This window comes from Anopheles marshallii, chromosome 3 (assembly GCF_943734725.1).
Source record: "Anopheles marshallii chromosome 3, idAnoMarsDA_429_01, whole genome shotgun sequence".
In the NCBI taxonomy this organism is placed as follows: domain Eukaryota; kingdom Metazoa; phylum Arthropoda; class Insecta; order Diptera; family Culicidae; genus Anopheles; species Anopheles marshallii.
The window spans coordinates 21,960,786-21,976,851 of NC_071327.1; the positions used below are offsets into that span (position 1 = coordinate 21,960,786).

The following is a 16,066-nucleotide window of genomic DNA, read 5'->3' on the forward strand; positions in this document are numbered from 1 at the left end:
ACTGGAGCATATTTATTGATTAAAGAGAAGATCCTAGTGCTTGATTACACATACACCTAAATTCGAAACAAACAAAAGGGATGGCTCAAGTATATACTGTAGTTGTCCATCGGGAAAGGAAAGATTGGCTTAATACTTTGATACACGCGCCTCAACGGTTCGCTCGCGTAGTAAACACATTCTTGTATACTCACGGCAACGGACGTTTAATCCTGCACTAGATCCTTCCCTTACCGTCCACTATATACTAGGCTCGTGTTTAGCTCATATTATCTGGCAAATTTTTGGGACGTAACGAAAAGCTTGCGTCAAAGGAAGTCAATTCGAAACGTACGCAATTTCCTCCCCTTGTTTTGTGCATTATCACACATACACAGCTTAAAAACAGCAAAAAAACGAAAAGGTTCCAGTTGTTACGATCATGGTTAAAGAAAAACAAAAATATTGTTCATTTTTTCTCAATTCTGACCCTACAGTAGTTCTGTGCACTTGTAGTAAAAGTGTCGAAAGGAAAAATGCAATGTCTGCTAAGCGCGGTTCGTCATGCGTACGCGTTCCAACATACACACACACACTCCGGGGATACAAAACACATCGTCATGAACGAACGTTGCCGGAATGGAAACATAAGTAGCTTAAGTAAACGATACTCTTCCGTAAGTCTATCTCTGATTAGTATGTGTGGTTGGTGTGTGAGTGGTTCGCATTTTGGTGTGTTTGGCCAGATTTCCCGCTACTGACGGGCTGTTGACAACACAGAATGGTACCGTCGCAAAACATCACCACAAATGCGTTTGGGAATGATCATTCTAGCCGCTCATCACCATCCGAACGAACTCTTCGTAGTTGACGTTTCCTTGCGAGTCCTCCTGGTTTTGGAGCAGCTGCTCCACCTAAAACACAACGAAAACAGAATCATTACTTCTGCAACACGGTCCATACACGGTACGGGCAAATATTTATTTCTTGCCGCACAATTTTTACCTCATCATCGCCCAACTTCTCGCCGAGCGTTGTCAATAGGTGGCGCAGTTCGGCAGACGAAATGAAACCACTGGCGTCCTTGTCGAAGTGACGCAAACCCTCAATGAAATCGTCCGCCGTTTCGGCCGTGCGCTGCTTCGAGATGGCCTGGTAGATTGGCAGGAACACTTCGAACGATACGCGCTCGTCCGGTTTCAGCTGCATGGTGAACTTCTTCACGTCCGATTCGGTCGGGTTTTGGCCAAGTGCTCGCAGGCACTCACCGATCTGTTGCTGCTGGATCTTACCATCGCCACGATTATCGAACAGGTTGAACGCCTCCTGGAATTCTGTTCAGAGATAGAAATATATAGGGCCAGATATTAATAAACCATTCATATTTCCATTATTTTATATGATTTTATTACATTGCATTCTAATAAGTAAACATTTTCTCGTGAATTCTTGAAACTGAAAATTCGGATTCGATTCCAACAGCAATTCTAAATTGACTCCAATTACGAAGACTATTTCCGAGTTGAATTTAGGAGACAAACCCAGAGTTGATTTCGGAGTTGAATTTAGAGTTCAAATGTGGACTAGAATACAGAGGCTAATGAGGAGTTGAATCCGGAGTTTAAATCGGCTTTGATTAAACTAATTTTGTAATCGAGTCCAGAATTAAATACGGAGTTGAATTTGGAGCAGTATCCAGAATCTAATACGGAGTACAATACAGAGTAAAATGTGGAGTTGAATCCGGATTCAAATGCATAGTGAGACGGAACCGAATGGTGGGTATTCTAGTGTTGTGTTTAATGAATCTTTTGAGAAGAGTCTTTCATATGGATCTTAAGTGTTAAGAGAGTCATTAAATCAGGAATCGACTCTCAAAAGAATCATAAATCCTCAAAGTAGCAACGAATCATTCAATGACGGAGATCATAAATCTGAAATGATTCATGAGTCTTTGCAATAGAGATTCAGGCTCATTCATTCAGTGCAAAGATTCATTTAGATTCATCCAGCTGAATCTGATTCACCCAACACTAGCGTATACACTTCAGAGCCTCCCTACTCCGGTCAGTCACCGTAAGTCGTTACAATTTAGAAAACTGTTTGTAGTTCATCCTTGATCCACTCAGGTGTGTCTCGGAGTATCATCGAAGTTTCATCACCGGTTAGAATCAATTACCTATTATCACTAGTCAACACACAGGTTGAGCACAGTGGAAAGAAGATGCAAAAATTATGGATGTATTCACATCTCTCTTTGCAATTGCAACCCAGCAAGCCCAGTTGCTCAAACAATTCGCCGTACATGGCAATAGCTTGTCCCTTCCGTGAGTTCCACTATTCCCACACACCCGGTAAGCCAACCATGGTTCATTATCAATGCGCGGAACAGTTTAATTAACCAGTTATTTCCTTTTTCCGACGATCAAGTGAATAGATGGTTTGCACAGCACTGGAATGTCGTTTAAAGTTAACGCCGGATGCACTGAGATCCGGAACATCGCTTGTGCCGTGATGAAACAAGCGTTGAGATAATTGAAGACTTCTTCGTATTGTGAGACTTCAAAATAATATTATTGTGCTTAATGAATCTTTCGAGAAGAGTCATTCACATCAGGGATCGGTTCTCAATAGATTAATGAAATCTCAGCCCTCACAGAGGAATCTTGGATGATCCATGAATCTGTAAGAGATTCCGGTTCGATCATCCAGTTCAAAGATTATTTCAGATTCATCCAACACTAGTTACAAAGATTACAATTTGTTTTACTATCACAGTTCACCGCACACGACTCCTTTCCTACTTTATAGAACGATTCATCACAACCCACACCTCGATCTTACCTTCAACGGATGTGAAGTTGTTTTTCTTCGGTGGATCGTACATGTACATAGTTGGGCAATTGTTGGACTATATATTTGTTGCTGCTCAGCAGGAAGAAAATCTTGAACGATCGAGCTCCACTTTACACACTCGTTTTAATACCTCTTTACAACACCAAACTCAATCACACCGGAGCTTTCGCTGCCTCTAGCAAGCAGCAACAAAAGAGCTTGATTTTCACAACAATTTCACGGCCACACTTTTGCTCGTTTGGTGCAGTTGGCGGTTTTTCTGTTACCCACACGTACACACACAGGATGTCGCTCTCTTTCTCTCTCTCTCTTGCTGCCACGGAGCTTTACTGGTCGCTATTGTTTTATGCGCTTTTACCAAACACAGTCCCAAAAAAACAGTCACCAACAAACGTTAATACCTCTTGCTGGAAAAAATACACTGCGCCGCTAGAAAACTGCAAGCTAAGGTTGGATGAAGGGAAAACTCCGCTAACAGAAAACGTGAGACTCCTTTCACAACAATTAACTAAAGTGTGTCGCGTTTTCCCCACAAATGATCGCTTCACTTTGACGCACGTTTATCGTTCTCCCTTTCTCTCTCTCTCTCGCTCTCTTCTCACTCACGATCGTCACTTGATCAATGCCAGACGAACCTGTGACAGGACGGAATGACGATCGTACGATCAGCTGGATTAAGTTTCACGGTTGCGCACGGAGAATACACAAATAGGACCGCGCTGTGGTGCGTGCGTGCAAAAACCACGCGTGTGTCGACGATCGGATAGTATGTTGACAACTGGCGGTGGCGGCAACGATCCAAAAGATACCAGCCACGTCTGTCAACCGAAGCCGCAAGTTTACTATCCCCCTCCCCAGTTCAACTGCAACATTCCGTCCATAACCATATAGAGCATACGCAGACATAGAGAGAGAGAGAGAGAGAGAAAGAGAGAATGGGGGGGAGGGTGGGGGGAGGATGCTGTTGCTTCACCCCCTTCACCCTGCCGTACGACTCTCGGTTTGCGAGATGATCGTGGATCGGTGCTGCGATCGGATGGAAGACCGCGGAACGTGAACTTCACTATCTGTGTGAACAACCCTGCCGAAGGGGAGAGCTCAGAAACAACAGGGACGGCAGTTCGAAAGGCTCTTTTCGCTTCACACAGCAGACACGAGAGTAAAACACCACCGAACCTAATAGGTGGTGGGAATAGTTGGTAAGGGACAGAGGCAATAACAGCAGCAACAATAAAATAGCGCAAAATATGCAACTGTAACGACAACTGCAGGGTTTTCATGTGTGTGCAATTGGATACGCAAGTCGCACTGCCATCCGAAGCAAAAAGAAGGCCACACATTCCCTCCCAGTACGGTCGGATGAATTACTGTACACGCAAAAAACAAACGCAGACACACTCACATATACACCCGCAAAGCCTTGGATGAATCTACCAACAAACCCGGTAAGATCGTCGATCATTACCGATAAGATAAGGCTGAAGTGTGTCATATGCACACGGACATCTGGTACATTTGTCTGGACGGATGGTGCATCTTAGACAAGGATCACTGGGTTATAATTGCAGAGCTAGGTTAATCCTAAATACACTGTCCAAAAGAGGATAGATAGATTATTCGATAGATTGGTAGCCGCACTCTACTAAAATGATGCAAAGATCTATGTAGTTACAGCAAGACCTGGAAGACAACCAAAGATAATGCTCTATTATTAACAATCTTTTGGGATACTTAACAAGCTACCTTTACTATCTTCAGAAGTATCGAAATCATGTGCTTGTTGAAGGATTTGCGGATCCACGGATTGTGGAGGGATAGCGAATTATCTTTCAAAGAGTTGTAACTCGTGAGTGAATTGATATTCACAACGAGAAGAGTTACCTCCTTCGGCAACTCCCTGTACCCTGTACTCCATGAACTAAATCTCAAGTAAGTCATCAAAACTTTACGCAACACATCAAATTAACTCACTCACTAGCCAGATGTTACTTACTCATTCATTCTAAAGCACATCACAAATTCTGTTCCCAATCTGTTTATTATTCAAATAGATGACAATGGAGCAATTGATCTTCGAACCGATCGTATATCAAAAGCGTCAAGATACATTATGTTATGATGTTCTCATCTAGTCCAAAAGAGATGGAATTCATCAAAAAGTGAAGATAGAACCTTCCTTTAGTTTGTCTTCCTGTGCCTTATTGACAGGGGAAATTTGGTTTTTAAAAATAAAGGGGAAAGTCATTTTAACAACACAATTATCATTAATAATACTACGCTGGGACAAAGCATCAGCTTGGGGCATGAAAGATCATCTGATCTTCCACAACATTACCGAGAGCCCTGGCGACTTCCCAAGCTATCAATTAAATGTATTGCATATATGATTATTGATCCACAAATAAAGAATTCGTCTCCTTATAATTTCTCCCAATTGTCACACGCAACTCCCATTGCGACACAATTTTTTTTATCAAAAACAACCTATTGGAGACAACAGTAATGATTGTATGTTGTGTTTATAAACATTCAACAGCTACATCCACTCGCATAAAGCTTGCCAAAATTAAGTTGTCGTCGACCAAAAGATTCGCCATAGCATCGAAATGGGACAACCTCTTTCCCTTCACGATTCGGTGAACCCTCTCCCCCTATCGGACTAACAAAATAAGTCACCAACTTGTTTCGTCTATAAAAGGTGACGCATACACACAGTTCTACATTTATATCGAAAATGGCAAGAAAACAATAAACCATCGCAACACGGGGGGAGAGACAAAAAAAAACGACACTCGTTTTTACCAAATACAAAACTTTGCCAACCTCTATCCTTGCATACATGTGAGTCGCTTTTGAAGAAAAAAAAACTGCATCCGTACGGGTTCGGCTCGGAATGAGCATGGTGGTGGAAGTACCCGCACCCGTCCAAGGGCTGACCAAACGAAGGCAGCCACAGTATAAACCACGGCAACACACACAGCACCATTTATGGAAGAAAATTGAATAATCTGTTTTCTGCTCGGCAAAGATCTCCCTTCTCCGTGCGATCGCTACGTAGATCGTGAATGGCAAACACTGATGCACATATAGTAGAGAATTCGTTTTTTTTTTCTTAGGACCTCTCTCACTTCACGTTCACAATGCCAGATTCAAAGCACATAGCTTATCCATGTACAATCCTTTCTAAGGGTATATCCGCTCCGGATCACCCAGAGATCCATATTCGGTACATCTTTATGCTGACAAATTGGTCCCAAAATACATCTGGCTTTTAAAACCCCAAATATTGGGCGTGTGTGTATGTGTCCATTATAAATCGCTGTTCGTAATTGTTCACCTTCCGTGGAAGTCCAAATATGTCGTGAGCTGAAAATGAAATAATCGTCGATCAATGGGATTGAGCTGAAGAAAAAGCAAATGTACATCAGCGGCAAGGACAGGTGGCCAATTCCAGTCTTGGTAACTGTGCTGCAGCATTACAGCATAGTATGCATGATCGTGAGCATCAAACACACCCATCATCAGTGCGTAATCCGCACACGATAATGCTTTCCCGTGCGGTAGAACCTAGACCACGACCGCATCCATCGTGGAAGACAACAATAAACGTATTCACTCTCATTGTATGCTCAAGGGTCAACATGTTGCCATCATCCCCTTCCATTCATTTGCACCAGGCTAAACGGGAGGGGGGCACGTTACCGTGGCCGTGCGCTAGGGACACATAAAGAACAACTTCACTCACCCCCATTGGGGGTTGGTAGGGTGGCAGTGTGGAAGGATAGGTGTTCAGTTTTTGCGAGGTCACTCCACCACGGTGCGGCAACTTGTTTTCCTTTTAAGGAACGCGTCGCAAATGAGTTGACCTCGTTTCTTCTTTTAGCAAAAGGTACACAGAGAAAAGAGCCTACAGAGCAGAACCACATACTTAAGGCAGCAATTGTACAGCCGAACCGAGGTGGTATGCGTGTGGGCTCTCTGGCACTGGTATGTCGGTAATATGCGCGCTTTTGGGATATAAATAGGACAACTTCGGCGATACCTTCGCATCGATTTTCGCGTGATCTACACTGACCAACAGTGTCCACAAATTACGAGACTAATCAGTTTATCACTCACAGATGATTTGAGACTTCTCTGATTGAAATTCTTCAAGTGACGAACCAATTAATAAATTGATCGTTTATACACATATGGCTGACGTTATCTAAACGCTCGGCACCATTGACCTGTTGATTCACCCAAAACAAGAAGCCGATAACATTGGGCACTTACAGTCAAACCATGAATAAAGCAAATAGTGAAAGAATTATCTAATGATTTCCTATTCTAAAGGAAAATGTGTTTGCCCTTAGGAAATCGATACTTCAAAGATCGGTGTCCATTAACACTCTGAGGACTGCTGATCCGTGCAAGTTCAATCAAGCAGAACGTGGCCATGCAACAAACCGTAATAGCGGACATACATTTGAGAAGCTTTTGTTAAATATTCTCTAAAGAAATTAATCGAACACACGGGTCACACTGCACGTATGAGCAGTTTCAACATAGTTTTGATGAAACAGGAGTCAAAAGTACTGCAGACAACACATTATCAGTATGTTCAATGGGGACAAACTACACTGCTTCAAACTGATAAGTTATCAACCATTGCAGGTGAAATACTGATTTGGTTTGTGTGGTGCCCAACTGCACCTTTCGTTTGAACGTTAAATTCACTTTCTTCTCCGTGACTCATCGGGGCTAATGGCCATATGGCAACAAAATCCTCTTCAAATCAGTTTATGCCATCCAATAAAATCACCCAAAATAGTGTTGCAGCTGTGATTTGAAAAATGGTATCATAATTATAGAAAGATCACAAATTAACAGCTGAAGCATTTGATCTCTCGGGCGTGCGTCATCCATGTCTGAGAATATCATCAACGTGTGTCACAAAGCATATGACCATTGGAAATCAGCTCAAGTTGGGAAGTCTTTTTCGCACATTACACGCCATAAAACTGTCTGCTCTACGGGCACCATTAACGTTAAACAAATATACGCCGCCGGTTATCACGTTCGCTACGGATGCACATTCATACACGATTTGAAAATCGTGATTTGTCATCGGTTTGCGACTTTTCCCGCCCCGTTCCTGCTTCCCGTCCCATTTTCCGTTCGAGCGGAAAGATTCGCCTACATGACAACTCGGACCGTACCCAATATGCCCCGATCATGACGTCACTGTTATGGAATTCCAGCATCGTACCAGGAACTAGCGACCAGTTTGGATACGTTAGCAAAAACGATGTCTTTCCGTCGCGTAAATGAATTCGACTCCATTTACCTTTTTGGTACCGGAACAACACTCTTTAACTGCAAAATATTTCTTTACTTACCAGCCAATTGATCTTCGGTAAGATTAGTCTGGCGGAACAAGCGTTGACAAAGGAGAAAAAAAACACAAAACATCAGTACTGTATACGACTTATTCCGGCCATTTACAGGTAACGATTGGCCAAGAAATACTTACCATTCTGGTGCTTGGGATGTGTGGAAGCTATTGAAAGAAAATAACCAGGAATGCAAAGCGCAACAAATCTAGAATTTTAATAAATTCCCACAACACTCGCGGAATGAATATCGAATGCGACAAACACTGGACAGTCTGACAGCTCAATCGTTGCTCTTCTACGGGTAACGCTTGCTAACGCTTTTGTTGACAGTCTGATGCCCAAGGTATGTGTAGGAGTTTAACAAAAAACAGTATTTATCGAAAAGAATCCAAATTCCAATGGCCCCAATCTTCGCTACACAAAGTATAGAAATAGAAGTAAATGAACTATTATCAAACAAGTATTTCCATGCTTATTTGCGGTAATTATTACCTACCTTCCATGGTTTGTTTTCTACACTCACCTTGGCCCTTTTTTGAGAGCGGGTCACACTGTCAGTGCAAATGTTTCGAGGAAAAAAACGAATTTTCCAATTTGTGGAATTGACACACAACAGGAGCAAAAATTGTTTGCGAAAAACTGAACGGTAGTTTGTCCGATTATTTCCGTGTGGATCATTTTTAAAGCACATTCTCCAGGTTTTATTTATGATGCGGTACAGTGCCTGAATACCCTTTTTTCTTCATGTTTGTTTTCCAACTCCCACCGATGCTGTGTGAGGCAGTTCGCACTCTTCCTGTGCAAGTGCAAGTGCCATTGCGTAGCATTTCAGGCAGCAAAATGTTGATCTCTCGGTTGCCTGCCTGCAATATTGTTAGCGCAAAGGGCGTATAAGGGTGCATGCAGGATGTGTGCTGAGGTATGTGATCGAGTGTGTTACATAAATTGTTAATATAGTGCGATCAGGGAAAAGCGACCTGAAAGAATTTACCTTCAAAAAGCAAAAATCTGGGAAAGAGTGTGTTTGTGTGCATGTGTTTGTGTGCGTTTGTTTTGTAAAGAAAGAGTGAACGCGGAGGGTGTGCGCGGAACAGCGCAGGGCAGAAGAACGACTAAAACATGCAGTGCACAAAGTTTTATCCAATTAGTAACTACGCTGGAATGAGTGTATGGCTTAAAGTGCGAGGTGAAAATCAATAACCGTACACCGCCCTCTCTATTGTTGCTAGTGTAGTTTGGTTTTTCGTTCTACAAAACAAATCCCGCATACCAATCATCACAGCTTCCCCCCCATGCAATACGGCGCGCAGGCCACTGTTGTCAAAGGTTAAAGTAAATAAAAGCGCTTTTGTGTGTCAAGGCAGGGGTGTTGACGGAAGCGAAGCGAAGGGTACCATTCTCTCCCTTCTTCTTGCTACCCCACTCCAAATACAAATCGTTTTTCCGGGTGTCAAACACACTGCCTGAACAGCTGATTGATAATAATAATATTATAGGCGCATTAGACAGTTGCTTAGATTACTGATGCTTTTACGGCCGCTAGCTGAGTCTTTGCTTCGGCAAGACATATACTAAAATTGGAACGATACAGAGAACGATAGCTCGGCCGCTAGCTGAAGAACTCAAAAAAAAAAATATTGTAAATTCTTAGATTTCCATCCCGGAAACCTACTAACTCGTGGAATTATTTAAGCAATGCCTTGGTAACGTTTAGAACAAATTGAGCGAATAAAGTAATTGACCACCGAGAGAGAGCGAGAGCGAAGAATCTCGTCTCGCAAAACAACAAGTTAAAATGGAACGCACACAACATCATTAAGCAGGAAAGAAAAACAACAGCAAAACAATGTGCAACACAGCAGCATAAAGAACGATAGCAAAAGAAATCGTCGCCATATTGAATCAGGAATTGGACAACTACGCACGGGAAACAAATAGGGGCTGTTCCGTTGCGAATGTGTATGTGCAGTTGATAGTGTGTCATTGTGTTGTTTAGCACGGTGTGCGTATAACAGGTACATTTTTTGTTGTTATTGCTAATCATGAAACAGATGATGGCCTACTACCGCTTTTCTGTTCGTTTGATCAGAATACAATTCGCATCACATTAGCCCCAACAGTGCTTGCAGCCCTTGAAGTGGTGTCATTCTGTTCCAAACCTTGGGGCATCCCCATTAGCGCTGCATGTCCGGAATGTGTGCAGTGTCTGGTTAGTGTACCGCGACAATCAGGAAGGAACGGAAGACACTATACTGCTGCAGGTTCATTCCGGCACGTTGGAAGAGTTAGCTCGGATCTGAAGCAAGTGATCGGTTGTGTTAATTTGGTGAATTCCTATATTTATTTCTTACTTAAATGATTACTAAGTTATTGTCGTTTTTTTCCAGTGAAGATTGAGATACTGATGCGAGTGGCGCGGTTCTTCCCAACAGTATACGAAATGCAGCAGAGGACTGTTTGATCCACTTGTTAATTGTCAAACACTGGTGTGCAGGCCAGGAATAGTTTGATAGTGAAATTGACCATCTAGTGTGCATCGGCATTGTGTATACGTGTGTATCGGGAATAAGTGTGAAGGGTGTGCGCGTGTGTGTGTGCATACGTGTGCGTGAGGCGCGCGTGCATCATCCGTTCGAAGCCGCGGACAAACAAAGGAAAGTGCTCCCGAAGTGTCGATACTCGGTAGAGGCATCCCCGTTCCGGTAAAAAGCCCCACCAACACCACGCCGGAATTGGAATCGCTCGTGTGCGTTCTCAATTATATACTGGGGACGAATCCAGCCCCAGTCGATTGGAAGGGTGTCTAGGAAGAGGGCGTCCAAATCCAGCCTTGGCTGTTGGTAACGTTCGTTCGCCTTTTTTCAACAGTTGGATTGAATCTCCATCATCACACATGCAGTGTCTCTCCTAACCCTGCCCCCCTCCCGATTGCCGTGGAGTTCACCTTTTCCCTTGAACCTTCTGGCCGATCGAGTAGTGGTGCTCTTGTTTGTGTTGGTTGGTGCTGTGCCGTGACGTTTGTTGCCTCTTTGTTGGTTAGGCGAGACGTTTCTAGTGCGTAGTTCCTTAGCTTAGCTGCCCTCCGCTGGAGAGAAGTGCCGGAAAACGAAGTTACGAATATTATTGTTTAGATTTCGTATGTCGACCAGAGTGAAGGGAGAACAGAGAAGGAAGTCATCACAGTGAAAAGGAAAGCCTACGTGCAACAACGAAGATAACAAACGACAACAACGACATTCCAACCAACAAAGTTCCGTCGTAGCAAGTGAGTCCGAACACGGACAATGACGGCGCGGAACGGGGAAAGGGAGAAGGGCTCCGGGAAGGAGCCCAACGACAAGACGAACCACAGCCAGCTGGTTCGCAACCGATTTGAGGTAAGTTTGTCCATGCCTCAAACAGATGATGATGATATGTTATTTTTGTAGGAAGCTCGAAGGTGCTAATAGGGAAACGGTGGATTCTAAGAGGAGCGTGAAACAAATTTTGGATGCCTATGCACACAGCCAACCTACGCTATTCATATGCAGACACACTTCCGGTGTGGATGGATGTTGGTGTTCCATTGGGGCCTGTCAACAAGTATGGCAAAAAGTATGTCTGCTATGTCTCACGTACTCGGCTCGGCTCATTACACCAAATTGTGGAATTCGAAAGAGAAAACTGAATTCAAGTAGAATTCCTTCAACCTTCGATGTTTAGATCACGGTCACGGTTCTTCTTTCACTATTTGTGTTGTAGATGCTTCCAACAACAATGTGAGAGGGGCTTAAACGTTCTTCAAGTTGTTCAGTCGCCCGGCAACCCTGATCGGTTTAGACCGTTGATGTGAGTGACAGTATGCGTTTGACATTGGAGGTGCATGATGGTGCATCATACACCATCTGGTCCGCTGGTCCGTTTAAACAACGTGCGTAAATCGAATCGGTTATCTTTTTCCGCTAGATTAGCAAAACCTTTTGCTTCATTTGCTTCAACTTTGCACGCCATCTGTCGATGAATGTTGCGTTTGACAATGGATTCGCGGCTTCACGGAATTGTTGATAAGGTTGCAGAAGTGCTTGTTTTGGGGTGTCTTTGCCTAACGCGAATATTTGAATGGCAAAAGAAGATTGTGAAGTCATTGAAAATTTGCCTCGTGTGAGTCGCACATCCAAATATATGCGTTAACGACTATAATACAGAAAGCCAGAAATGGCAGGCCTTAAACTTCTTGAGGTTGTTGTGCTGATAAAGAAGAGAAGAAGAAGTATTAGGCGCATCAATGCGACACTTCTTCGCAGTACAAGATCTTAATCTTCTACATGTAATTGTGACCGATAAGTGGTTGTTAAAAAACCTCAAGAACGAAACGGAAGAATCAGGTTGTTTGGTCAACGTATTCGATTTGGTCCCCATATTATTTTTGTTTCCTCAACTGAACTATCCGCTTCAAAAAGATTTGATTAACCGTGAGATAATTAATGCAATTATGCAAAAATCACTCAAGGAACTGAAGATCAATCCAGCCGAGGCATACAGCAAATTGTTTAAAAGATGCCTAGTTTGAATCACATTACTGAAGATGTTTATTACAAAATATAAAAGCTCGATCGGTTGGTAGATCAAATTAATAAAAAAAACAATTGCGCAAATGATCTCATTCACGATATGTCCCGATTTCTGGTGTGTCGAATGATCCTAAGAAGCATTAAATCGATTTAAATTACTTTGTACTGCACATAAACCAAAGATAACGATTTTGTAGGCTGCTTTGAAGTTCTTCTGTTACGTTTTCCTCGCGAAATGTAGGTCAACTTTTTGCTCGCTGCATTTTCAGACACAAAAAATTGTAAACATGATAAAAACTTCCCCCTCCTGGACCCGATTTTTGCTATTGGAAAGATGTCTCGCAGAAGGAGAAAGTAAGATAAGCCGTCCGTTGTGATCATGCGGTGTGCAAAAGAGGATGGAGGAATCATTTTAATCCCCTTTGCCTCTTGTTTCCCCCACAGTTTCGGACATAATTGGCAGTAGTATATAACGCAGCTGAACGAAGGGAGACCCAACCTTCCACAGCAACTGGGACTTGTAAAATGTAGGACGAAACGAGAGAACGCGCACACACACACCGGTTAGTGCGCAGTTTCGTAAAGTAAACAAATCTTGCCTGATGCACTCTCGGGTGGCTGCAGATAACACCCAGCCAGTGACTCCCGTCCACCGGGGTTTCGGAGCTCGTACGGAGCTCGGGTGTGTTTGGAGGGCAGGACGGGAGACGGGATGAATTTAGGTCAGGTTAAATGTCGTCAGTTCGTATGGTAGTCAAATCGTGAAATACCCCGAAGACCTACCATGGAGAAGTTGGTAAAGAATATCCTTAGCAATAGCATCTATTAATAATTTGCCAGAAAATGTACAGGTAATTAACATCAACGGGCTTGTCTAGCTGTTCAATATCGTTTCTGCTTGATTGAGTCTTCGGACTTCAGCAGACAACCCACACTAGTCAATTTTTTAAACATTCCTAAGGTTCTTAAAGCACATTGTAACCAGAAATGATGGCGGAAAACATGAGCATTAAGCATCTGCTTTTGCTGTTCTGTTCATACAAATACGAACCAGTTGCATTTTCGCAGCCAAATGGGCTGGAATTCCTGTTCCTTGTTTCATTTGTTCAACTGTGAAGAAACATGCGCTTTAGCAAAGTGTTTGCTTTCTTCAGCTTGTCTGCTTTCTTCGTCCGCAATTGTGCTTTTGTAGTGTTCTGTCTAACGATGCCAGGAATTGCCAGACGTTACAAGAAAATACGTCTTTACACAGAACGCATTTTTGACACGTGCATTTTCGCTTAACACGCACACTAATGCTTTAGTTTACAATGCCTAATATAACTTTTGTTTGTATTGTTTATAGTGTGATTTCAATTATACAGGGTTTTAAGATAGAACAGAGCTCATCTTACTGTATCGCGAAGGCGAATAAAATAAAGGGGAAAATTAAAGATTTGAAGAGTGAAGAGTCATTCAAATCAAGAATCCACAGAGCGGTGGCGGATCACGTTCCTTATAGGTCTTAGCTGGAATGGTAGTTGGGGCCCATTTTTGCCAAAAGATGACTGGGAGGTGTTGACTGACAGGGGTATGATCTGGTATGATTTATGGATCTTGGAAAATTCTTCCAAAAACTTTCAAAAATACTTTCATGCAGTATCCTTGCAGAAGAGATTCAGATTCAGTTCAAAGATTTATTCAGATTCATGATTCGAAATCACAGTAACCCAAAACGCAAAATGAATCGCGTGCACAATTTAGTGAATTCAAGTGTTAAGATATTATATAATATTATATATCTTAACACTTGAATTCACTAAATTATGCATGCGATTCCATTATACTTTTTTTGCGATTCAGTTGAGTGTTTTTTTTCTGTAAGTCTGTAAATTAGGCAAACCATATCCTATCTATCGTAAAACTTTGTACTACTTCTTCTTATTTATTGTTACAACAACCTCAAGAGGTCTAGGGCCTGTCATTTCTGCCTTTCTGTGTCTTTATTTACCCGTAGCCGGATAGTCAATCCTGCGTACGGGGGATTGCTCCGGATGGGATTTTGGTCCGGTCCGTTCGTGTGAAGACCGCCGCCGCTACCATCATGCCATCGGGTAGCCCCTGTAAAAACCCTGTACTACAGAATGCGTTAATTTTAAACCCTTGGAGTAGCTCTTTTTAAAATCCTTTCTACCTGCGTCCTAATCTATGGCTCCTTTCATGACTCGAACGACTGTTGCTCTACGTTGCGCCCCATCGGAAGTAGGTTCGTCCGGAATAGTGTCTCGGGCGTTGTCACGCAGACCTTGTGTCTGATATGATGCTCCAGGGATAGTTAGCGGGACGACAACAACAAAAGGACCGCGCACGATACATGCACGTCTGTGTCTGTCGTCTGGATCCTCTTTTTACGCTGCAGTTTTTGCTCCATCTTTCTCGGTCGCGTCGTCGCGCAACACTGTTCCGAATGTTTTTTTTTTTTTTGTTTGCGAAGCGTTGTCTGGCTGCTTAGGGGTTGACGATGGCGATGATGGCGGTGGCACTACTCCGCATAAAGTTCTGCCCCTCCTCCCACGTCTCTTCCCATCGTAAGGATGGACCTGCTGCCGGTACCACCAACTCTGCGTGTTGGTCCCAGATCCTTAACGGTTCGTTTCGTCTTCGGTGGTTTTCGTGTCCTTTTCGTTCCGATCAACACATCTGACGTGGCACATCCCTCCGCACCGTGCCAACAGGTTTGTTGTAGGGAAAGATCCCCGTGCCGTCCGCTTTTACAATAATGCACCTTCGGCTGCAACCGGATTCGGATGTTCGGGTCTCTTTGTGTGTAAAACGTGTGCATTCGCCAACTGCTTTTACTGCTCAAGCCCCCGATGGGTAGTCCTGCGTGTCTGGTGGTACTGCTGTTCATTTTACCGAAACCACCGCTCCCCACAAACCGAATCCCTTCCTCTTTCCGCGTGTTTTAAAGCTCATTCCGAAAAAAAAAATGACGGGAAATCCCCATTTTGCTGGAACTTACCACCAGCACTTCTTCATGTTGTAGTAGGTCCTGCGCGGCCATGTATTAGGTTTCTCTGCCACGTCTTTCGTGGCGTTTGGCGAATACGTAGCGCTGCTCTCAATTTCTTCTTCGTCTCTCGGTGTGGGTCTTTGGTTTACCCCTTTACGACGACGGCTACGGAGTGCCCGATCCGTTCTACCGAATCCTTCCACCGTTTGCATTATTAAACTAGCTTGCGTTGTCTCGGCGACTGGCCAGAGGATACACACATCCAGCGGGAGACGACCCGAAACCGGGAAAGCAAATCACCGACCATCGCG

At 43.4% G+C, this 16,066-nt stretch overlaps 1 protein-coding gene and 1 non-coding gene across 3 annotated transcripts; one reads left to right on the forward strand and one right to left on the reverse strand.

Moving 5' to 3' along the window:
- Positions 1-809: 809 nt before the first annotated feature.
- Positions 810-10,109, reverse strand: LOC128710886 (myosin-2 essential light chain). Of its 2 annotated transcripts, XM_053805740.1 has the most exons (4): positions 10,086-10,109; positions 8,217-8,244; positions 985-1,313; positions 810-893 (listed from the first exon to the last, which is right to left on the reverse strand). In XM_053805740.1, the coding sequence occupies exons 1-4, from the start codon at positions 10,107-10,109 to the stop codon at positions 810-812; spliced, it is 465 nt and encodes a 154-aa protein (XP_053661715.1). The 2 variants fall into 2 exon arrangements, with proteins under 2 accessions (XP_053661715.1, XP_053661716.1); XM_053805741.1 differs by lacking the exons at positions 8,217-8,244; positions 10,086-10,109 and adding an exon at positions 2,824-2,872.
- On the forward strand, positions 9,761-9,862 carry LOC128716566 (U6 spliceosomal RNA). The gene has a single exon (XR_008410049.1). It is a non-coding gene; the product is annotated as a U6 spliceosomal RNA (small nuclear RNA).
- Positions 10,110-16,066: the final 5,957 nt, after the last annotated feature.

What these genes read in the sequence shown, in the direction of transcription:
- LOC128710886 (XM_053805740.1), bottom strand. Translation starts at nt 10,109, where the DNA reads ATGGCGACGATTTCTTTTGCTATC. An exon ending in TACCGAAGATCAATTGGCTG is followed by an intron (nt 1,314 to 8,216) that starts GTAAGTAAAGAA and finishes ATCTCTGAACAG; the next exon opens with AATTCCAGGAGGCGTTCAAC. An exon ending in AGAAGTTGGGCGATGATGAG is followed by an intron (nt 894 to 984) that starts GTAAAAATTGTG and finishes GTTGTGTTTTAG; the next exon opens with GTGGAGCAGCTGCTCCAAAA.